The sequence below is a fragment of the Scatophagus argus genome, chromosome 10, assembly GCF_020382885.2.
Source record: "Scatophagus argus isolate fScaArg1 chromosome 10, fScaArg1.pri, whole genome shotgun sequence".
Classification (NCBI taxonomy): Eukaryota; Metazoa; Chordata; class Actinopteri; family Scatophagidae; genus Scatophagus; species Scatophagus argus.
In genome coordinates this window covers 12,192,704-12,216,912 of record NC_058502.1, presented here as the reverse complement: position 1 = coordinate 12,216,912, position 24,209 = coordinate 12,192,704, and the positions used below count along the sequence as shown (strand labels likewise).

The 24,209-nt window shown below is 41.8% G+C and overlaps 1 protein-coding gene across 4 annotated transcripts; it reads left to right on the top strand.

The window, feature by feature from the left end:
* Positions 1-6,502: 6,502 nt before the first annotated feature.
* Positions 6,503-22,422, top strand: ldb1a (LIM domain binding 1a). 4 transcript variants are annotated; one of them, XM_046402442.1, is made up of 11 exons: positions 6,503-6,603; positions 15,318-15,420; positions 15,943-15,987; positions 16,227-16,302; positions 17,640-17,742; positions 18,045-18,217; positions 18,317-18,439; positions 18,521-18,598; positions 18,685-18,808; positions 18,943-19,085; positions 20,974-22,422. In XM_046402442.1, exons 1-11 carry the CDS (start codon positions 6,576-6,578, stop codon positions 21,025-21,027), a joined length of 1,050 nt encoding a protein of 349 aa, XP_046258398.1. In that variant the 5' UTR covers positions 6,503-6,575; the 3' UTR covers positions 21,028-22,422. The 4 variants fall into 4 exon arrangements, with proteins under 4 accessions (XP_046258398.1, XP_046258397.1, XP_046258395.1 ...); XM_046402441.1 differs by having other exon boundaries at positions 18,943-19,091; XM_046402439.1 differs by lacking the exon at positions 20,974-22,422 and adding an exon at positions 20,074-20,800 and having other exon boundaries at positions 18,943-19,091.
* Positions 22,423-24,209: the final 1,787 nt, after the last annotated feature.

The window sequence follows — 24,209 nt, the reverse complement described above, 5'->3', positions numbered from 1 at the left end:
TCTGGTGAAATGCTAAGAATTGCATTGAATTACTGGTTATTGGCACATAAATAGTTGTTCATCTGTCTCTGTTGAAGCAGCCATGAACAATGTTCAGTCAGCATTGAAGTAAAAGATATTAAAAGCGCTGTAACGTTGCCACTGATCTTCATATTTTCTACTGTTCCTGCTGTTTTGGTGCGTTCCTGACTTTGAACCTCACACACCAGAAGAAACACAGAAAGGCAAACTTCTCCACTTGTAATGGGAAAGCAGTCAGTCAGCTGTTGTTAATGGGTTTACAGAGAAAAAGAAGACATATATTATATTTTTTCTGTACAAAGTGTATGGGAGCCATGACCAAAACAGTAAAACATTCTGTCATTATCTTACTTATGGATGAAATTAACAGAGACAAATATTACTTATGGATGAAATTCTAGTGAAGATAAATGATTTCCCTTTTTTTCTGAGGACCTTCTCTTGCACATCCAAACTACATAATGCTGAAGGTATTGGTGGACAAGTTATAATACAATCTGCAGAGGTACTATAACATTTGTTTAGAGTAGTTTAAGTGTGAAAAATACACCTTTTGTTGAGACTTATTTAAGCATAGGTGACTTGGCTCTATGATCACTTTTGAGGGTGTAGTTTGTGGTGCAGTCAGACTCAGTTGTGATGTTATTAGTGTTTTGTCTGACATTTTTGCTCATCTGTGATTGGCTGGCAACCAGTCCAGAGTGTACCCCACCTCTCACCGGTAGTTAGCTGGGATAGCCTCCAGCCCATAGAAACAAACATAGAATAAACAAAGTTAAAGATTTATTTTTTTTTTAGAAATATAGCAATAGTGTTGTTATTATGAATTCTTTTGGCCCCAGTAATCATGTGAGAGTGTTAATCATCACATGAACTTGAGATTGAAATGACCTAAATGCCTGACCAAAAAGTGACGTTAATCTCAGTTATGTCTTTAATCGTCATTATCTTTTTTGTTTTAGTATGCATTCTAGTAAGTAATCTAACAAGTAAATTATAAGTACAAAATAAGATGCTTATGAGGGGACATTCCTCATAAAAAACAAAAACAAAATCCCACAACAACCCTGTAAAGATAAAGATCAAAAGCTAAAAGCCAAAATGAAAAGTTTAGAAAAAAAATTTATTTTCTGGAACAGTTTAACCTTTTTTTAAGCTATACTGTAGTTTCTTGTTTTATTTTCCATTTGTCTGGAATTTCTGTTCCCATACTTTAATTGCTTGTGCTTTCAATGACCGTGGAAACAGAGAGCTCTTCGGGATTGGAGGACTTTTATGTGGGTAAGGACAAAAACAAAATTTATGTGAAGATTGTTTTCCCTTTTAAAATGAGGTGTATCCTGTGCCACATCTCTAATGACAAGAAATTTGCTCACATTTTGGGTTTTTTTCTCCCACTGCTGGGTTGCTCAATGGCAGCCACAGAATTTCATGAACAATATGTTTGCAATGTTTTTGTTTCAAGTCATGTTCTACTGTGTTTATCCTGTTAGCTGCCTATGTGAAATCTCAATCACAATCAGATGCTCAATGTTCCTCTTGTGTACTTAAAAACCTGAGCACTTTAAACAAGGTTATGAAACTTTTGAAAACACTCACCTTCTTGCAGATGAAAAGTTTGATGACAAACAAGTAAAAGACATCTTTGAGCAATTTAATACACAAACGGTTTTCATTCTACAGTCTTACATGGTGTGTTATGACCAGTAACTTATAATGGCCGATGTTAGGAGGTGATTGACTGAATCAGTTTGATTTGAGGACTTTTTAACATTTATCCAGTAATTGCAACTTGTGGCTCCAGGGGTCGCTGTTCAGCAAAATTCATAGAGATTTCTGTTACAATTCTTCATACGGAAACACACTTTTATTGCAAACGATGCTGACTTAAAGCCACAGTGCTTGGGGCACATCTTACTCTGAAAATCAATAAGACACTTTGTTTTCCAGGAGTCAGTGGATGACTGGAGAAAGATCAAGAAGGACATTAGAAGGCCGTACTAAAATTAAGTGATAACAACCGAGCCAAGTGCTTGAGCTGATGAAGACATTGAGATCCAGTTAAAGCTCTGGAAATAGGTAGGCTCACCTTGAGTTCTGCGTTAGACCTAATACCACTGTGAGAATTGGGACTAACCAAACATCACACTGAGAACAAAGGTTTTCCAACAAAGCTGCTATATTATATTATAAGGACACTGATGGTTTTTTGTTACTGGGTGTAACACATGAAGGGCAAATATTCACTCTTAGCGAATAAGAAGATGGTGGGGATTGAATTGGGTCAAATATAGGAGTGGGGGAGATGTGTAGGATTGGTACTGCATGGCACAGAAGAAAAGCCATCGGCAATTCCCTGTGTCCCACAGGCAGAAATGGATTAGAGGGTGAGCCCAGACACACACACACACACACATGTGGTCTTCCATTGTGGGCTTTCACTTTGTCTGTGTCTTTATTTTCCACACTTAATTTGTTCTCAGCAGCCTGAAGAATAAAACTTCCATCTTCTACTTTTGTAAAGTTTTAAAATCTGTCATTCTACAGCAGCTTTCAGCTTGTCAGTAAACTCATGCATGTCTCACAGTAAACACCAGGTTACAGTCCAGCGTAGTGTGGTTTTGTGTCTGTGTGCTGTATGTTTTCTGGCATCAGAAGAAAACCCCCAGGCAACAATTATGAGTTTCACTGATCAGTTGTTTCCCTTGCTGCATTACATTTGATGAGTGTGTATGTATGGGAAAAAAAGTATGTTGTTAGAAAAAAACACGGTAACAAGAAAAACCAAGCAGATGAAGAAAGTATTGCATTTTTCTTTTTAAATGCATTGAGCTCCGTGAAAGACGTATTTCTTTGCATTCGCGTTTTAGTTTTCTCCAACTGCAATTTTGGAGAAGTTGTTAATCACTGTTTGTATTCTGTCTGAAATCATTGTGTTTGTTTGTTTCACATTATCCCTGCCCTGTACTTTATGTGGTGTGAGAACCAAAAATAGTTGGCATGATTCTGCAAGCACAATTAACTTGTGCTTCCTCGATCCTCAAATAGTCTGACTGGCCCAAACAGTCTGAAACAGAACCCAGTCCTTCTCACATCTCCTCTACAGCCTTTCCTCCAGCATGGAGGCTCTAAACTGTACATCTGTGGGAGCTGTGAGACCTGTCAGCTTGTCTGTCTATGAGAGAGACAGAGAAAGAGAGGAACACACCGCTGTGCCCCAACACACTTCCTAACTGCTACCTACCGCTGTTCTGCCGTTGCCATGGATACAGTGCCCTCTCTCCCCCTCTCTCTCCTCTCTCTCGGTGGGTATGGAGGGATGGGGCTGGAGAGGAGAAGTGGCTCTGGCTGCTGCCTCTGCGTCATATTCATACCAGTGCAGCTGAGAGCTGCCCCCCCCCTCCTTCCCCCTCATCCTCCTCCTTCCTTCCTTCCCTCCTTCCTTCCTTCTCATCATCCAATTTGCACACTGCTAGATCTCCTCTATATTTGTGTCTCCTATCTGCATCTGCTCATCACAGTCTCTCTCTCTCTGTCTGTCTCTCTCTCTCTGCTGGCGCAGCTTGGTTTCCTCTGCGTGGCTGACCCGGGCAGACTTTTTCAAGCGAGCGTGGGTGCAGAAGAAAGACAAAGGTAAGCGCAGAGATGGAGGATATTTAAGTGTTTGTGAGAGAGAGTGTGGAGAAAAGAAAAAGAGGGTGGGGGTGTGTGTGTGTGTGTGTGTGTGCAGAACAGCTGCAAGACAAAAGACCAAGAGGTAGACATTGATGGCATGAACTCACCTGAGATAGCAAGTATGCCACCAGGAGCCTTTTAAACATTTTATTAGGCATTTGGGGAGAAAAAGAAGATTGTCTGCGCATGTGAGCGAGTGTTTGTCTGCTGTCAGTCGACAATATACCAAGAGTGTATTAGTGCGCGAGTAGATGCGTACCTCAGTAAACCAGGCAGTTAGTGTGTCTGTGTGTAGGTACTTTGCTGTCTGTCACATGTTCCCACAGTGGAGAGAATGAGGCAAACAGAGAGACAACTTCATTATTCACAGAGAGCCTTTTGAGTGAAGTGTTGATGTGTTGACAGAGCGGGAATCTCTGCATCTGCGAGAGTAGGAGAGTGAGAGGAAGACGGAAGAGAGAGCATGTCTGAAAGCGCAGTCGGTGATGGAGTGCTCAGCTTCAAAGCCTAATCGCTCCTGGAAACAGAAGCCATTTCCCAAATCACATTCTCACACCCGTGCTCTGTTTCCTCTTTCTCTCTCTCTCTCTGCTCTCATCTCTTCTCTTTCTCTCCCTCTTGCAGTGATGGGGATGCCTCTCGCTCTCTTGCTCATATCTGCCTTTGTTCAGAGTTCACCATTATACAGTAGCAGAATCTTTTGTAAATGTCAAACCCGCAGATCGCGACCTACAAGGCGCACAAAGGAGCGCGAGATGAGAGGACTAAAAGGGAAACAGACACGGGCTTCGTTGAAACTGAAAGAGACAAAAAGTGTTGGGAGGGGAAATGAAAAGATAAGAGAGAAGACGAGTAAAGGGAAAAGAAAAGGAGGCCCGTGGGGTTATTCATTGTGTCCCGCTCCTGAAAACAGTGTCTGACACTGTGTATGACATTTAACTGTGATGCTCTCTGCCAGTGCGCTGGTGTGTTGGGAATGTGCCTGTCAGCTTTCGTTTCAGTGAAGACAGTTGTTTGTCTTTTGTTAGTATATTGGCTGTGAGTGACAGACAACAGAGATCTGAGGTTTGTTAAACTAGGCTTTAACTCACTTCGGGGACTTCTTTAGGGCAGGAGGCATACAGTATATGAGACCAGTGTTTTAATGTACCACAGACAGATGAACCAAAGCACCCTTTCAAAATCATACATTTGAAAATATTCCTGCAATTTAATGATTATCAAGTTGCATCACCACCACTCAGACTGACATAAGGTGGACATAGTTATACCATTTATCCATTACTTTGAGCTGTTTATCTGTCACATTTACTTTACTATTTGAACTGTTTAATCATTACTTTAGCTTTTCAACTTTCTTTTTCTTTTTCATTTAGGCCCTATTCAGCTTTTACACACCACTTTTAGCACCCTTTTGCCATTATTAATTATTTTAACTATTTATTTACCGGTAAACCATTTATTCATTACTTCTCAGCTAACTAACTTCCATTCCTATTAACATGTAGTGCTCATTTCTACTTTGTCAAATTAGTTGAGCTGCCATAAAATCTTTTCTCCTGTGATACAAGTACTCCTTTAAAAGAGTACCCGAACTCTTTTAGAGTGTAGCGTTAAGTTTGTGTACATTTTGCTGTTAGTTAAGAGTGAGGTTGTATTATCTTTAAACATTTTCTTTTTTTCTGTTTTTTTTTTTTTTTTTTTTACCTTTGCTTGAATTCAGTCACAATGACTCAAAGATCTCAGCCTGTTTTCCATCTGACAGGATGAGGTGCACAAGCAAAAAAGACATCCAGCTCACGGGAGTCAGTTATGTGCTCATGTGTTTGTGTAGTGAAGTGTGAGATTATGAGATTATTGGCTCGGAGAACGGGTTCGCTCGAGCCAAGAGAAATTATGGGATGAACGGGAAGGGAAAACAGAGATGTGGAGGAGGAGAAGGAAATGAAACAAAATCACATCAAGCCTTGTCAAGCTGCAGAAAGGTCAAGGTAATATCAACAGGGTGAGGAGATTAAATTGACAGAGTGAAGTGAGATTAAAAAGCAAGAAAAGAGTGGAGAAGAGAGAGAGGGACTGTTGGGCAAACAGTCTGCAGTCGAGTCAGACTGTTTACATGCAGCTCCTGTTTGGTGTGAGCGTGTGCTCAGTTGTACATGCACGCTCTTCCTGCCTCCCATGGGTCTCCAGTGTCCCTGCGCTCCAGGTGGGCTTTGCATTTTTAATCGATACTGTCTGCAGTGATTAACACCAGTCTTTTCTCGGCAGCAGAAAAGCAGAAGGAAGTAGCGAGGGAAGGAGACAGAAAGAGAGATGGAAATCTGTCATACACGAGGCAGGGTGTATGAGTGAGTGCGTTCGTGTGCATGTGTGTTTGTTCGCCAGTAATGACCCTCTGCCTCTGGGCTCCTACTGAGTATGTTTATCTCCCACAGCAGCGCAGGGCAAAAATGGACCATGCATCACTGCCACACACACACCATGTGCATTTTCTCCTTTCACTCTCCTTTGCTCTAATTGCCTCCCTCCTGTATTCTCCCTTTTACACACACACACAGTCCCTCATTTCGCTCCATATTACTTACTCCAGTCTCACATACCGTAAAGGCTCTTTCTTCCTATTTCACTCCTTTTTCATTTTCCCTCCCACTTGTGTTGCAATATGCCTATTAATGATGCAGCTAGAGCACCACTGCCAACTTCCTGCCTCTGACAGAGTGAGAGGAGTGTAGTTGTGGTGTACATGCCCTGCTTTGTACCACTCCCTCTAATCTCTCCACCCCTCTGTCCGTGTTGTTTTCCTCAGAGTTAGCCCATGCGCACGGCGTGTGGACTGAGTGCAGCTGTTTCGTTCCGAGCAGAGCCCAACATGTGAGAAGATGTCTGTTGGAGGTTGTGCTTGTCCCGGTGAGTGCCTACTCTCGCTCTTCCTCTCTTCTCTCTTCGTCTCTCTGCCTCTCTTCTCCCTCTTTCTGTGCTCAGTGGTGCTGTCAGAGAGATGACTTATGTAAAAGTGCTGCAAAGCTGCCCAGGGCCAGCTGTGTGAGTGTGAGTGTGAGTTAAGTGTGTGCACTAGTGCGTGTGTGTTGGTGAAGCCATGCTACACTCTCAACACATGTCCTAAAACAAGGTTATAGACTGAGACTACCACACTTTAGGATTGAGCTGTTCAGCAGACCCTGTCAGTTGTGCTAGCTTGCTGGGCAGCAGATCAATGGCTGTCTGAGTTTTTCCACATATTCAGACACTGAGATATCCATAAATTCTTCTTTTCACACTTTTTTCCTTGATTTTATCGGACCACTTCGTTGTTGTTGTTTTTGTTAGTTGTGCTCTTATGTGTTTAGAGGGGTGGGAGGAAATCGCTTACTGTCTCGTTACTGTCTCGTGTCAGAACTGAATGAGACAAAAGTACTTTCACTGCAGAATGGTTTAAAGCTGGTCCATCTTGAGGTGTTCAAACCATTAATGAAGGCATTTAAGAAGACTTAATTTGTTGAGTTGAATTTGCTTGAATATTAGACAGCTCTTTGTCACTGTGACTTTGCATTTTGCCTGTCTGCATATTTTCAGTTTTTATGCTGTTGTCATCCTTGGCTTTTCATAGAATCAAAATTCTTGATCTCTGGAGCTTCAAATAAAAGTTTTATAAAATATGGTTTATGGCCATTATCGAGGTCTGTAAGTGGTGCTCAGTATCCACACTATGCTTTTGTCCTACAGTGTTTAAGCAAGAGGTAGGAAATCCAGTACTGCCCGGGTCTGTTGGCACATGTTAGTCTTTGGCAAGCAAATTGTTTTTGCAATTTTTATCAAGTAGATCGTATAATCTGTTCCTTACCCATGGAGTCTGTGATCCTTTTTTGACTTTGGCGCAATTTCTCTTTAATGGTACCCCAGTGAGAGCAGGCGGACTACAGAGACGGTTGCCTTGTGCACAGTGAAAGCCTCACAGTGCCAGGGGACAGGCTCCACGCAGCACAAGGGAGCAAGTAACAGACAGAAATTGAATCGTAGCATCTGCTCAGGGGGATCTCAGAGAGGACAGATTGAATTAGGGTGTCAGTATCATTTTAATGGGGCTGTTCTGATTCATTGGTAGTCAGCTATCAGATGGAATAAAATTAGAGAGGCCTCTGCTTGATGTTCTCTTCTCAGATCTTTTCTCTTCTCCACTATCTCGCTTCCGCACTCTCTCTTGTAGTTTTCCAGTATCTCTGCCTCCTCTGCTCCCTCTGTTGACAGACTCGACCGTGGAGCAGAAACTTTTAATGACATCCACATGTTTTTGAAGGATGTACCGAGAAAGAGGTAGAAACCGGGGAGATCTGCCGTTGTGCTGCGTATTGTGCACAGGCGTTCAAATGCTTACAGGTTTACACATGCAGGCATGCGTGTAGATATACAGCATGCACGTACACACATAGACCTCGACGAGGAGCGTGCTAGGACAAGTTTAGGCTGGTGGATCTCTTAGATAACCACAGAGCAACATTGATCAACACCAGTTTGCAGTTTCTCGCTCCCTCTCTCTGTGTGCTGTAAATCATTATATTTGAAAGCTGGTTTGTTTACATTCTTGTGTGAAGTTGGATGGAAAATCCTCCCCATCGTTTGTGTATGAATCTGCCTGTTATTGGGTCACAGTATTATAGAAGAGAGGACTCTGTACTGAGCGTATTTGCATGCGATAGACTGCAGGCCATAATAAAAGAGACTTCTCCTGTCTGTCTAGTTCATTGACAACACTGTGACATCCTGCTGTTGTTGTGACTTTGCTGTGAATCAGCCTTTTTAAGGCTTTGTTCCCCGCATGAAGGAGATCTGTCCTAACACAGTGGAGCCAATCACATCCTTTGTTCAGACTAAATGGTAAAAATAGATTGCCTGTGAGCTAAAGCTACCCCCCCCCCCCCCCCACAACTCTCACATGCACCCACTCAAGTATTCGTTCCCCTCTTCTCACCATTCTCTCCATCTCTCACCCAACTCACTGTAACCCCTCCCCTTCCATTTCTACCTTCTTCATCTCACTCTCTCCCCCTCTTCCACCCTCTCTCCCTCTTTCCCTCCCTCTCTGTCACTCCCGCAACCCTCTCTTACACTGTCTTTTGCAGTAACAGTGGTGTTACCTCATGCAGAAAGTCACATGGCTCCTGATTGGAGAAAAGTGACTTAAAGCAGAGCCAAGATGGCAGCCAAACAGCCAGGGCTTTTTTGATTACCGTTACACAACAACACGACTGGCTCGGCTATATCTCGTTGCACTGAAAGCCTGTGCCTCCCTTTCTTTTCCTCCACAGTTCTTCACTTCTTCCCTTCTCCTCGTCTCCTTCTCCCTCTCTCTCTCTCTGAACCCTGGTGAGTCTCTCAGATCTTGTTTGCTAGATCAAAATGGCTGTGTGTGCAGAGGCAGAGAGAAAGAAGGAATGCGTGGGAGACAGAGATGCTGGGGAGTCAGAGAGATGGGGGGGGGAGACAAGCTGTAGTGATGTCACATCTGCTGCAGGCCGACAGGATGGCAGAGAAAAGCTGCTGTGTGCCACGCAGGGAAGAAAACTAAATGTGTGGGAAGGAAATAAATGATTTTTCTATCAAAGCACACGTTTATTTGTGAGAGATGTGCAAGCTGCAGAGTCTTTAAAACATGAAAGCGGGTTTGTTGCTGACACTAACAGTGCTCAGATTGAACCAGAGCTGTGCTGAAGACAGAAAGTATGAGGACAAACACAGAGTTGTTTGTAAGCTTTGTGCTGTATCTCTGTATGACCTGTGTGTGTGTGTGTGCACGCAGATGTGTGTGTTCAAGACTGTTGTGTAAATATAGCATACAAACCATCAACCATAATAACATTTTTTAATGACTTTATAAATGTATCTTGCATTAACCAGCCTGTTTGAACAACTGGTTGGTGTAAAAACAAATTGCGCTACTTAGAATGACACACTGTTGACAAGTTTGTGCAAATCAAATCAAGTGTTGACAGGTTCAGGCTGTTAAAGGGATGTCTGCTATAAAACAGAGTTTATATTGTGGTTTGACAAGTATCTGCCTAAACTGAGCATCAGAACAGGAGTAAATGATGTCAGCAGGTGGAGGTGGAGTTGGTGGAGTTGGTCCATTTACTTGGACTTAACGACTGACTCATCAGGCTTATGGAGTTTAGATTTGTGACATTTAAAAAAAGTGTTAATTTAATACAGGGCGTCACGTTGCAAATTAGACAAAGAGCCCACGTTCCAGTAAAATCGAGCGCTGTGTCATAGCTGCTTCATTATTCACTATCTGTGGAGCGGCTCCAAAATTAGTCTCTAAATAACATCATCACTGCAGTCTGTCTCTCTGCCATTCGGTTAAAGAACAGACGTTGAAACTGAATTGTGCAACACTGTAAGAATACAAGTGTTAATTCTATTTTATGGTGGATTTTCATGTTTTCACCCAGACACATTAAAGAAGTGAGATTGTGTGGGACACATTTTTAATTCCCTGGAGAACAAGAGAAGCTGTACAACCTACAGTTTACACTGGACCACACCAATCCTCTATGACTTGCCTCGTGCTACTTCTGCGTGGATTCAGCTCAGCGGCATCTGTCCTTGCATGCGTCCATAACAGCAGCATTCACACCCTCACTTTCTTTTGTTATCCCTCATTTCATCTTTAACACATGTTGTTTAACTTCCTCCTGTCAAGCCACAGCAGCATCCTCTGGGTGCAGTCTGTGTTAGCTCTCTCTGCTGCCGTGATACTATCACTACCAGTCAGGTGTCACAACAGTTTCCATGACAGTTTTGTGCTTCCACTGTGGCTTTTAGTAAAGCTACAAAAGGAATCTGAACATGCCGTTCAAACAAGCGCTCATCTTCAGATTTCCTCAAAAACACATATTTTATCTGTCGGAGGCTTGTGTACAGACACAGGTTTTGGAAAATGCTTTCAGGACTTATTTACGTGTGGCCTGTGCAAGTGAGTGCGAGTGCCTCAATTTCCTTCAATTCCTTCATGTGTAAAACTATACTGATGTGTGAGTGATGTGCCAGATAAGTAAATATCAGATCTATTTTATATTTTTCTGTATTAGGGGACACATTATTATTTTCAATGACTACATATGGAGGCCACTTCAATGTGAATGCTATGCAGTACAGCGCTGTGTACAGTAATACATGTAAGATGCTCTTAGGGGTGAATACAAGAGGGTACATCAAAACCTGTACTGCATGACCAGTGTGCTGGTGACTAAAACAGGACTTAGTTCTAATGTATATGACTGCCATATACTGATTAAGCCTTTAATGTTATCAGTGGCTTCCAGCCCTACTTGCCATGTACGCTGTGTATGTGTGTACTAAGCAGGACTCTTGCTGAACAGATTAAAATGGATTCAGTTCTTGAAAGTCAAACACACACACCACAATGCATGTGATATCCCATACACTGTACCATATAATCCACACTCATTTGATCTGTCTTTATTACTTTTATGTAGCCTAATAATAATACAGGCTTACTTCAGGTGTCCCAGTCTTCAAAAATAAGGGCTATTGTGCATGTTAAGTTATAATCATGGAATAAGAGAATGTATCTAAAAATGCTACAAGCTACAACATGCTACAAATGAGAGATTTTTCTATTTAAAAACACAAAGACGGTTGTGAAGTGTTGAACTCCTAGATTGGATTCATTCCATTGTATTCTACTCTATTCTGCACAGCATGAGGAAGATGTTTGCAGCATTTGCCAGCAGAGGGAGATGCTGTTCTATCACGTCTCTTCTCATGACAGTCTGTCAACACTGAACAGACAGCACACTGGGAAATCATTGTTTTCAATAAGAGATCCTAGATCTGGGTCTATGTTTTAACAAAAGGCTTTAGTCCTTCTTTTATTCCCCCTGGAGCTGTTTCATAATTTATGTTCTGTCGTAACTACAAAGTCAACTTTCTAGATTAGAACGCTGTTTCTTTGACTAGAAAGAGATCTTTCGAGTTGCGTTTTTTTCCAGAATTTGACCAGGATACACTCTGATCCAAAGAATAGGCTAAAGCTGTGGAAGGGACAATTAAATAACATGAAAAATGTAAAGATTTATATTTGGTTTCAGTATAATCCACACTTCACAGCAGGTGCTTTTGATCTCAAGCTGCAGCAGATACTGTAGCTCTTTGCCTGATGTGGGCTTTGTGCAGTAAGAGTAACACGGTGTGGGTCAGATGTGTTAATGACCCTCTGTCAATGAAATGCATTTTCCCCCTGCTTCTCTCTTCTGTACTCCCTGCTTATGTAACTCTACTAACTGACTGGCAGAAGTGGAAGCCTCAACAAATTGAGCTTTAAAGGCACTTTGAGACCACAAAAGGTTTTCTGGCGCTCAAATGCATTGCTTCTAAACATGAGTGGTTATTGATTAAAAGTGAGGCAGCAGATTACACCCTTACATAATCTGAGGCTATGACAGGCTCAGGTCTGTGGTCTAAAGGATTTGAGTCATCAGTCGAGTCAGTCGTTTGTCATAAGCCTTTACAAAGTTGGCTTGAGTTAGACAGCCCATTTAGGTTAACATTTATTGTCACAGAAGTGATGAACAGTGTAAAAAGAATGAATCACATTTGCTAGATTTATTGGGGGGTATGTAGATTTCATTTTCAGATTCAGGATGAACATTGCAGTGCTAGATGACCAGTGATAGTTCACAGAGTTCCAGCATCCCTAGCAAAAAATATGTCTTTATTCTTCATGACTGATTAATATCTGAATTGGGTTTCCGTGCGCCCACCACAAAAGGCTTTTCAAAATCAAAATCCTCTCAGATACTACAGATATTCATGGGATATAATCGTTCCAGTTTTTGCTTTGTAAACTGTGTGTTAAGGGGCGCAACAGATTGATGACTGTTACTTTCACCCACATTGGATTACTCTGGGGGCCACTGGTACAGGCAGGGGTCCTGAAAGAGACAAATTGCGGGCCGCTGTGGGCAGCAGGCCTGTGTTTGTCCCGGTCTGTGAGTTAGGATGGGCGGAGGAGCCTGTAGGAGGCGGGGCCTTTGTTTGTTCGTATCTCGGTTTGCAGGAACAAAGGGTCTTGTAGTAGATGCCACCGTCCCCCTCAAACCAATGACATTTAAAACATATAGTTAGGGATTGCAAATTGACAGGGATCAGTGGAAGTAGCTGGAGTGTTTCACTTTCCCCCCGCTTGCCATCTTGTTTGGGATCGTAGGACTGCATTATCAACGGTCGGAGCTGGAGCTCTCACCATCCAGCCGCTCCGGCTAGCAGCGAGGCTAGGTGGCTACTCACACCGAGCGGAGGTGTTGGGCAACACCGCGTTTCGGTGGATCTTTCTCTGCAGGTAACTTAAACTTAGACCCACGCTACTTTTGCAGCACCACTGGTTTACAATAACCCGTTGAAAGCGGTCGTAACCGAGCACAGGAATTTGTAAGTAGATGGCGGTGATAACGGCAGTTTAGCAACCAGCTAGGTTAATAGTTTAGCAATGGCAACCGTCTTCTGCATATGGTTATTGAATGCGGCCCTGCGGTTCAGTTTACGCCTGGTCCTGTCTGTTAAAGTGAATACAGTCTTATTTTTAAATGTCGACTCTACATATCCACAGACCGGGCACTAACTTGACACCAATATGCAGTGCAAGTATGTGTCTTCGCACATTGCCTTGGATGTTTTATTGGCTTTGGACCAGCCTCTAGATGCAGCTCCATTGTTTGCACTGAACAGTTTGGGCGGACTTAACTGCACCAAAGTCTCACTATTTAAAGTTAACCTTTGTTAGCGCGAGTATGCATTATGAGCTCCCATCTGAACTTAATCAGGTTCTTCTTTTGAAGGATGTTGCAGTCATTCATCTGTTTGTCATGTATACCTCAATTCAGGATGCTTTCCTGTAAATGACGTTACTTCTGGTCTGCAAAATTGTCGTTATATACGTACTTATGTTAGAACTGGTCCTTTTTTAGGGTTTGTGTTTGGGTGTTTATAAAAGGTGAGAATATTATCTACATGTTTTGCAGGGTATGTCTCAGTATGTGGAGTTATTATATATCACAGATAAAAAGATATCCCTTCTTATTTGCTGAGGTGGAGTTTGTGTTTTGCACGCTGCATTCGACTGAATGACTTGTCATGTTACGTTGGATGGTCTCTGAGGTTAAAGGCTGGTGGTCTATGTGCCTGTAGGTCAGAGGTAATGCATAGAGAACCATTGTTGGGTGCTCCTGGGCAGGTTCACCCCCCTAGTAATGGGGAGAAGATGACCTTCTATGACTCTAGTTTGCATACTGATGCAAGGAAGAAAGGGTGAGAGTAAATGAAGGAGGATCTGAAGTTGTTCAGGGAACTTAGACTGATGTGAAGGAGGACGGACAGATCAGAGTTGACACAGGCGTACTTCCCTTGCCTTTCTTTTTCAGTTTGTTTTTGTCCTGACTTAAAGCACCACCATTTGTGGAGTAGTCTGCCTGCAGGCTTTCTGTCACTTCACCAAAAATGATGGAGTTTATGGTAGTTAGTCCCGTTTAGGTTGGATCCCACATCAGAGTGGCCCATGTTGGATGTCCGCATTTCTCCCCCTGCTGGTTTTAATTTGGTACAATCGCCATTTTCTAAGCCGCGCTGACAGTGACCGACTGAGTCAAAGTAGCAAATTAAAATTACGCTGTGTTCATGTGCCTGCTGGGAATACCAGATTTGCAAGCATCGTGCTCATAAACATTATTACCAAGAAGGCAAATACAGGAGCAGTCAGGGTGTTTATACTCTCTCAATGTTTCTGGTATCTGTTTCATGTCGTGAATGTATTACCACATCATGTACTGAATACCACTAGTTCACTATACATTTGTCTTCATCTATGCTAAAACAGTATGGTAACTGCAGGGTGATTGTAATGGGCCAGTCAGGGTCAAATTACCAGGGGTTGTTTTTGTCAAACATCTCGGTCTGTTACTGCCTGCTCTGATATAAATATCTCTGGTCAGACTTAATTACATGCAGCCGCTGTCTGTGTGAGGTCTCTTTGAGTAGAGATACAGAATAGATGTTTTCTCAGAGCCCGGAATTGTTTGAGCATGAATGGCTTATCTGGGCAGACAAGGGTTAACAACAGCCAGAGTAGCGAGTAGGGGGATGGGTAGAAGAGGCAACTAAAGGGGGAGAGAGACACACACACACACACACACACACACACACACACAGTTGTGTGCAGGGTTAGAATCTCATGGGACTGTATGCAGAGAAGAGGGTTCCTTGTAATGGTATGGATGGTACAAGAACACAAAGAACATGCCCACATTTGACTGATTGTGTTTTCAGATTTCTGTAGGCTAATAAATATGGCTGTTTTGTTTTTTTGTTTTTTTTTTTCACCCCTCGTGATGATTTGTTTTCTTGTCCATTTACCAGATTGAAGATGCATTAGATAATGAAAGCAGCAGGAAATTGTTTTGGCATCATGTTTTTAGTTGCTTAAATCTCCACAAAATCATCCAACATTAGATTACTTAGATGATGCTGTGATTTGAATGAGCTAAATCTAAAGTAATCTAAATCTCCTCTAAATCTCTGTTCTTTTTTCCCTCCTCCTCTGCTGTGCGCAGGCTGTTCGTCAAAGTCATTCAAGCTGTACTCTCCTAAGGAGCCCCCCAACGGCGGCAGCTTTCCCCCCTTCCACCCAGGCGCTATGCTGGACAGAGATGTGGGGTAGGTCTGGGTTATACTGTCCGGGTATGAGATGTTCCGTCAAAGGAAAAGGCAATTTGTGACTTTCCTGTGCCTCTTTTTTACTTCTTACAAGCTCTGAGTTTTATCATTATTATAATACAATTTGTGTTCTTGGCATAAATATTTTTCCTGTTTTTAGATGCTACTTATATGTAAAATAATCATCTGCACTGATGTTTTGCGGCTTATATTTTTGTGCTTTTTTGTAGTCCATCTTTCAAATTTCACTGTTTGATTTAATAGTGTTAATGGAACATTACTTTTTAAAATATATGCATATTTGTTTGTTGTAAACTCCATGTTAGTCACATATGATAAACCAGGCCTTGAAATCAAAAAGTTGCTGCAAGCTGTGGGATTTTTTGCAGCTCTGTGTTAAAGGTTTAGAGCTCATGACATATAATACATCTGCTATGTAGGACTAAAAGCTTGTATGCTTGGTGTTACTTATGTTTCCTTGAAAATGGTTGCTGATTTTTTTGTATTTGTCATTCCTCCTAGGCCTACACCCATGTACCCCCCATCATACATGGAGCCTGGAATGGGGTGAGTACAGCAAAACAACATACATTTATAGCTTGTCCCAGTCCAAAAGTAACTTATGAAGCATTTTTGCTGCTTGTTCTCTACATGTGTTAAAAATGTAGGCATTTAATTTACCTGTTATTAATTTGTGTTTGCGACTGCTCTTGGCTTATATTGTTTGTTTACATTATGTGTGTGGAAAAATTCCGCTGACGCAGCTCAGCCTGCAGATTGTATAATTCCTTTGTTTTCTGTTTCAGGAGACCCACACCATACGGGAACCAGACAGATTACCGGATATATGAGCTGAACAAGAGGCTACAGAATTGGACAGAGGTGAGAGTCACTGCATTAAGAGAGTACATCACCCCCTCCCCAACTCAACACCAAACTGCTGCAGTACAAAAATACAAGTAGTGAATATACACAGGTTTTTAAATGTGGGTAAACTTGACAAGAATAGGTGATTGTCTCCTTTTACAATTGCAAGGCAAGTTTAATGTCACAAACACACCAGAATGTGGAAAACTGTAGAAAGCACCATCAAGGACAGTGAAAATGTCTCTTTCAAATTCAGCACAGATGACAGAAAACCATTCACACCCAGCATCCTGAAATTTGTGCATAAGAGAATTGGTACATTTACCTAGGTGTCATGTTTACACCACTGTTGATTGGAGATGGGGCCAATAAATACCTGTTACTACTGCAGAGTCATTTGACCAATGAAGGAATGCCGATTGTACCCTTCCCCGCTGAAGACAGAAGCCAGATGTTAGCCAGTGGGTTGTTTGTCCAGTGAGAATAGGTTTTAAGCTTTTCATTGTCAAGTTGGTTCTTATTACAGTCCACATTCTGCAGCTCCCATGAACTACTTACTGTTGTATGTTTTCAGATTTGCCTTCTTGGCTGCTATGCTACATGCGGCTAACCATGTTAAGGATTTTGTAGGAAATTAATCCCGAGAACTCGCCAGCTTCATTTACATTCAGGCTCTTAATAGGATTGCCAGTATCTGATCAACCTGGCTAAATTGTAATTGGAGTGACAACTGTTTGTATGCCAGAGCGTGCAGCTGAGTAGATGTTATGAGCCGTGCTTTTCACGTGACTCTCAGTCTGCACATTATAAGTACATGCGCACTAACATCTGTACATTTTGTTCTAAGATGAAACACCTGATGTCTGAATTACAGCATGTCCTATTTAGAATGTTATCACTTTAACTTTTTACTTCCTTGGTGCACCAACAAAACATTATTTCTACTCATCTGCTGATCTTTGCAGATTCACACATTCATTTGAATGACTCATAAAGCATGCATGTGTGTTCTCACGTAGTCTGTCCACAGTGGTTTACGCAAACTGGAATTTTATTCACCAGACTGTAGGAGAGAAGAGTGGAATTGATTGATTGTTATAGAAGTGGTAAATTTGGGGAAACCAGAATTTCTGCTTCCTCTTTCTGATTGTTTGTACTGCTGTACTTCAGTCTATTTGTTTATTCAAATTATTTAGCTTCCTCATCTCTTTAAAACAAACACAGCTTCTGTTGTTTTTGATAACTGACAAAATGCTCTTTTCAGTATTAGACTTTGAATGTTATGTTTTATATTATTGTGATTTAATGGCAAATAAATTGCCTCCATCCCACTCATTCTTCTTTTCCCTCAGGACTGTGACAATCTCTGGTGGGATGCATTCACCACAGAGTTTTTTGAGGATGACGCCATGCTTACCATCACTTTCTGTCTGGAAGATGGACCAAAACGATACAGTAAGAATTAAAATAAATACTGATGTTTCTTTGCATTTTCACGTTTTGTCATTACAGTGAACCTGTTTTATTTTAGTAACGTACAGTAAATGATTTATAACTTGTCCTTTGCTTTCCATATATTATCTTGATATTGTGTATATCTTTCAAATTTATGTGGAAAATTTTAACGTACGATAATGAGTGGTGTTATGTATATCATTGATACTCTATTCTTAATTTTATTCTTTTCATGGCTTTGTCAGATTCACCCTTTCCTCCTTTATGTGTTAATTCGCTAAAGTTATCATTTTTATTTGCAGCCATCGGCAGGACGTTGATTCCACGATACTTTCGAAGTATTTTTGAGGGGGGCGCCACTGAGCTGTTCTATGTTTTGAAGCATCCAAAGGAGTCTTTCCACAGTAACTTTGTGTCTCTGGACTGTGACCAGTGCACCATGGTGACCCAGAACGGCAAGCCCATGTTCACACAGGTACCGTTAATGTCACACAGGATGAAAGATGTCTCCAATCTGTCGCTGGTGCTGTAATGCTGCAACTAATCCAAGTTTTATTTCTCTCCTGGGGATAAGGTTTGTGTGGAGGGTCGCTTGTACCTAGAGTTCATGTTTGATGACATGATGCGGATCAAGACGTGGCACTTCAGCATCAGACAACACCGAGAGGTCCTACCCAGGAGCATTTTGGCTATGCATGTGAGTTCCACACACTTGCACTAAAGTGAACATACAGTACATAGACTTTTTTTATCTCACCTTTTTAACGCAACCATTCAGGATCCCCAGATGCTCGATCAGCTGGCTAAAAATATCACCAGATGTGGGCTGTCTAATTCCACACTCAACTACCTCCGTGTAAGCAAATTTGAATTTTGATCTGTCGTTGAATCAATCTCAATTGCAACCAACAACTGGCTAACACTTGCTCATCTTCCCTAAAGCTATGTGTGATATTGGAGCCCATGCAAGAGTTGATGTCCAGGCATAAGACCTACAGCTTGAGCCCCAGAGACTGCCTGAAGACCTGCCTGTTCCAAAAGTGGCAAAGAATGGTAGCACCTCCAGGTAACACACACACACACAACCAATTGAGTTGCAATCGTGTGATCTTATCTGCAGTAAGTCTAGAACCAACTGATTTATAGAGATTTAAATGCTTGATTATGAAATGTATCTTCTCTCTGTCTGTCTCCTTGTAGCTGAGCCAGCTAGACAAGCTCCAAACAAGCGGCGGAAAAGGAAGGTGTCTGGTGGAAGCACGGTGAGCTCTGGAGGAGGCAGCAATAACAACAGCAACAGCAAAAAGAAGAGTCCAGCCAACAGCTTTTCACTCTCCAGCCAGGTACCTGTAAGCATTACATCTACTTGACTTCTGTCTGCACCTCCAAATTTAGCTGAGCAAGGTATAGGAGGATAAGACCAGTTGGGGGCACTAGAAAGGAAGGAATTATGGTTAGAAGGGTGTTTGTGGGTGTAGGGGGTGGTAGCCGGGGTTGTTTAGCATGTTTAGGAATAGGTGTAGCAGAAGGTCAGGGTGGCGATAGCTTGTGGAGGTGGGGTTTGAATTCAGGTGTGTGGGGGTAGGGGTTGATTCTGTAATTCTATTGAGGATGAGTAGATTTAGCTAGCAGAACCCCTGATGTGAACCAGTGATGGGCAGTCCCTGGTCCTCTGGGGCCACAGGTTTATAGGTTTATTTAGTGGTCGTACAAGTGACCTCCATCTCAAAGTAATATATTTTTGGGCCTTGGGGTAGAGTTACCTTGCTCTGATCTCCAGTGGGACAGTTAGATTTTCTCTCTAAATCTGCTTTATCAACTTGGTTTTAGAGTTACCATTAAGTCTTATCAGAGCACATGATTCACACAGCACTGCTGTCTTTGCTTACTTGGTTGCTTGATTGAGTGAACGAGACCCGAGGTGGAATGAAACCCCCCCCGATGCAGCACTCAAGGATCAGGGATGCCCACTGCTGGCCAGTAGGGAGTGCCCCTCGACCCTGGTTCTCGGAACAGGGGCAGGGGGTCAGAGCCACATGGACTACTGAACACAATGTCCTGTTGTGATTGGGTTCAGAATGAGTGGACACTTAATACCTCGGGATTTTAAAACTCGGGGTCCCTTGGTCCCTAAAACTGAGAGTGAAGTATCAATTATTATGCATTTCATTAGTTAAAATTAATTTGTAACGCTGGAATTGAACAAAGTTAGATCGCACCTAGACAAAAGGCAAGTACGCTACAGTTACAACTCGTCCGTACAGCCAGTCATTCCGCGCACACCCCTGTATTATGGGGATAATATGTACCGGCCCTTGCTGTCCCCTTTAGGACGTGATGATGGTGGGAGAGCCCACTCTGATGGGAGGGGAGTTTGGTGACGAGGACGAGCGTCTGATCACGCGGCTGGAGAACACGCAGTTCGATGGGGCGAATGGCCTGGAGGATGAGGACAGTTTCAACAGCTCGCCTGCACTGGGGGCACACTCGCCCTGGAACAACAAGGCTCCCTCCAGTCAGGAGAGCAAGAATGACAACTCCCAGTCGTCCCAGTAGAGTGCTGTGGTCCCAGTCAGCCCCCTTTTTCAATGTTTAAAACCTACTGGGATCCACCTGAGCCAACACACTAGCGAAAGGAGTCAGGGAGGATGGCCTTGAGCACTTTTGTTCAGTTAATTTTTGTTTGTTTTATTCCGTTATGCTATTTTTTAAGACGACAAGGAGAATGGCTAGGGAAGGGGGATAAGAGCTAAAGGACTGATGAAGCTCTGTACTGTCACATAGAGGACAGTGTCAGCAGAATCCCACTCGCTCCCTCACATTGTTGCACATGATCAGTGGTGCTCAGCCTTGGCCCTTAGTTTGCTCGGTTTCAGTCGGTCCTCTTAGAGGTGTGGTGAGAGGGGTGGTGGTGTGTGCTCATTTGTGTTTAAATCCCCCCCTCCCCATCATTGCTCACCACAGCGTTTGAGCCAAAGTTGGCGTGTCCTGTTGTCAGAGTGCTCGCCATGGCGACCATGTCAGTGGGTTCTTGTTCCAACCTCGGGTCTCTCGGGCGTGCGACTTCCTTGAAAACGCACCTCGTTGTTTCTGTTATGCTCATGTCACATGGAAGAAATGCTTAGCTTTTAATTTAACTTATTTTTTTTGCAGGCTGCAGAAAACTGTGTGCACTCTTAGTATCAAAATTCAACGTTCGGTTTTTAAAAACTCAATCATTTGTTTTTGTAGGACCTGGTTGGAACAAAAACCTGTACAGTGCCGGAGCTTGAGGACCGGAGTTGAGAACCACTACGCTAAATCTTAAACAGCCACCCACACACACACACACACACACACCTCTCACCCAAACACTGACACACACACGTACGCACGCACGCACACATACATACACACACACACACCTACAACTACAGCATAAAACATTGAGGTACTGGAGAGAGGTGGTACGCAGCAGCATGTCTGGACCAGAGCACCAGACTCTACAGAAGTGTGTTTTCGTTTTCTATGGTTTAGACTTGTTTTGAATTTTTTTTTTTATTTTTGTAAACAATTTCTAAAAAATAAACAGACAAGCAAGCAAACAAAAAACACCCCAGAATATTCTTTGCACTGTTTTCCACTTATTAACTCCAATCTATTTTTCTTATGAATTGATGGTGTATTTTTTTTCTTTTCTATTATTGCTAATGTAAGAACTGTAAAACATCTGAAACCTGCAGTATATTAATGTATAAGTATTGCTGTTAGATCATTCTTATTGTGATGGTAATAACTTTCATGTAAGTCTGTGCTTAATATAATGTCATCCATCTGTGTCGGACATCACACTGTCACCAGGTCCATTGGCTTCAGTTGGGGAGATCAAGGCTAGTGTAATACTGTACTGCATCTTGTTTGATGTGAGTCCAAAGCAGCACACTGGAAACCACTTTCCTCACTAAATTGCTATGATGCGCCTGGTTTGGATCTGTTGACTTGTCATCGCAGAACTGTTTGCTTTGTCTCGAAATCTCTTTCTGGGGGGGTCCTCTCTTCAGAGAACATAACTGAAAACTTCTCAAATTTGCTACTCAAAAATATTTTAAAAACAAGTTTTGACAGGATTGTAAAATAAGAAAAAAAGACTTTTGTATTAACTTAAGTTTCCCAGAAATGTTTTTAATCACAATTAAGAAAGCTGCAGACCAAGGAGCTACATGTAAAGATTCTTTAGATATTGATTACACTGTGCTGTTTTATGTTCTATGAAGAATCATTTTGTTGGCTTTACTCCTCATGTTTGTGTCTGTGCTTGTATATTTTTAGGTAGTAATTTCTGTAAAAGTTATTCTATGTATTCCTCCCTAGAACTATGAGAAACTCAATCTAATGTAAAGAGATGAAAAGCCTCTTAAAAGTTTTTTTAAACGTGATTTTTAATGGTACAATCACTGATAAAAGAATTTTGCCCTCATTTTAGCAAACTGTATTTATTTTTCTATGTACTGACATTCTGTTTAGGTTCAACCCACCTGTACAATACTCATGCTAATATATGGAGGGGTGTGTGTGGGGTTGCTGAGTCAGTTAATGCTAATAGAGGTCATTCCATTACTTGTGTTTTTTGACATGCAGCTCCCCGGTTGTTCTGGCCTGTTTGGTTCAGTTTGTTCACATTAAAAAGATATTTAATATCCAGTTTCCTTTGTTGTAGGTTCCTGATCTATTTGAAAACTTAGCAGATCTGCAGAATAACCACTTTCAGAAAAAAATGATAGTCATCCCTTTTTCTGTGAGGTTGTCATCCTCTGACAAAGGGCCTCGAGTTCCTCGGATGCTGGAAATATGCCACAATGGTGCAATCTTTGTTGCACATTAAATTACATCTTAAAAAAAGAAAATAAAACCTCAACCTTCGATCCTAAATTTGATTTCATGAATGTTTCAACTCTCAATGCAAAGTCAATATTTTGTTAAAATTTTGGTGTAAAATTCTTGGCCATTGACTTTATAATTTCTGGTGGTGAAAAAGTGACTCCCTGGGCTTGATTTTTAAGCTGTTGTGCTGGGCTTTCCTGTTTATGAACCTATGATGGAAAGTGTTGCCTGACTTGAGCATCAGCCAGGATCCCAGCTGACAGCTAGTGAATAGTCATTTGCCAAATCTCCCAGCAGGGCAGTCTTTCAGAGCACCAGGACAGACTGGACAGACTATCAGAAATTCCTTAATCATTACATCTGACAGAACTGCTGTCTGTAAATCCACACTGAGCTGCAGGCTGTTGTGTATTAAATCCTTGTTGTCTCTAGCAACCCTAGTCTACTTTTGTGGTGTATCAACTCAGCAGGTCAACACAGAATTGAATCTAGGGGCAACTTTTCAACACTGTTTCCTAAGTTGACATAAGGGAATAAGGGTTTGATTTGTGAGACAGCTGAAATGGCAATGCACCTATAGCTGACTCCTGTAGCACCTCACCATAGGGGTGATTTTATATATATATTTTTTGCCAAGTTTCTGTCTGATAATTCATGTATGGTATCAATAAAGATGGATTTTCACTGAAAAATGGGATTGTATTTATTGGTCTTGTCTGTGATTAATCCTATTTGGTAAAAATACTCCTTACTCTGACGCAAAAATGGTTTTATTACACAGAGCCAGATGACAGAGCTGAAAACTCTCAAAAATATTTTCAACAGTAATGATGAGACAGCAGTTACTCAAGTATGCTTTGGTAAATCTGGTAAGTCCCAAAATCAGTAAGCAAGGCAAGTGTTACCTTCATGAAAAGCCAAAGAGCTGTTTAGTACACTTCACTGAATTTCCTTACTGCAATAAAGCTTGAAGTGGAATGACACTTCAGTCACTGTTTCTGAGATAATGAACACCACCGCAGTAGGTATGCAGTTCACATCTGTTGTTAGTTATCCATTCCTTGTTGGCAAGACAAAAGTAATGTAGAAGATGGCAGCCATGTTGGTTGTAAGAAAAAAAAAAGCAATGGCACCTACTGGCAGATGTCAGAATAGCATTGTGTGTCAGATTGCCATAGTTACACAGAGCTAAATGTCTGCTTTCTCTGCCAAGCTGGTTAAGTTTCTCAGGTGTACTGTACAACAAAAAGGCAAAATGTTGAAGAGCAGAGCCTTGACACTTAGACAAAAATACTGTTAGTGATTCAGATAACCACAGATTTGTATCAAAAAAGTACTTTCTAAAATCTGTTCCATAACAGGCACACAACAGGCTTCAGATGCGTACTTTCTGGTACCAGGCATAAAGTAGCTCCTGGTGTTAGAGCGTAAGAGCTCGTTCTTTACCTTGAGGTCAGTATATGTGATAAAATCATCTCAAGTTACTATACGCTCACTAGTTTTTTAAGAATTGTTACACTCATCTCCAGGTCAAGGCATGAAGACATAGCCTCTGTTAGCATACAGTGCAATTTTGTATCAATTCATTCTGAACTGACAGTGAACAG

Coding starts and splice junctions, on each gene's coding strand:
- ldb1a (XM_046402439.1), top strand. CDS start 6,576: ATGTCTGTTGGAGGTTGTGCTTGTCCCG. Junction 18,218..18,316: donor GCAAGCCCATGTTCACACAG/GTACCGTTAATG, acceptor CCTGGGGATAAG/GTTTGTGTGGAGGGTCGCTT. Junction 19,092..20,073: donor CACTCTCCAGCCAGGTACCT/GTAAGCATTACA, acceptor TGTCCCCTTTAG/GACGTGATGATGGTGGGAGA.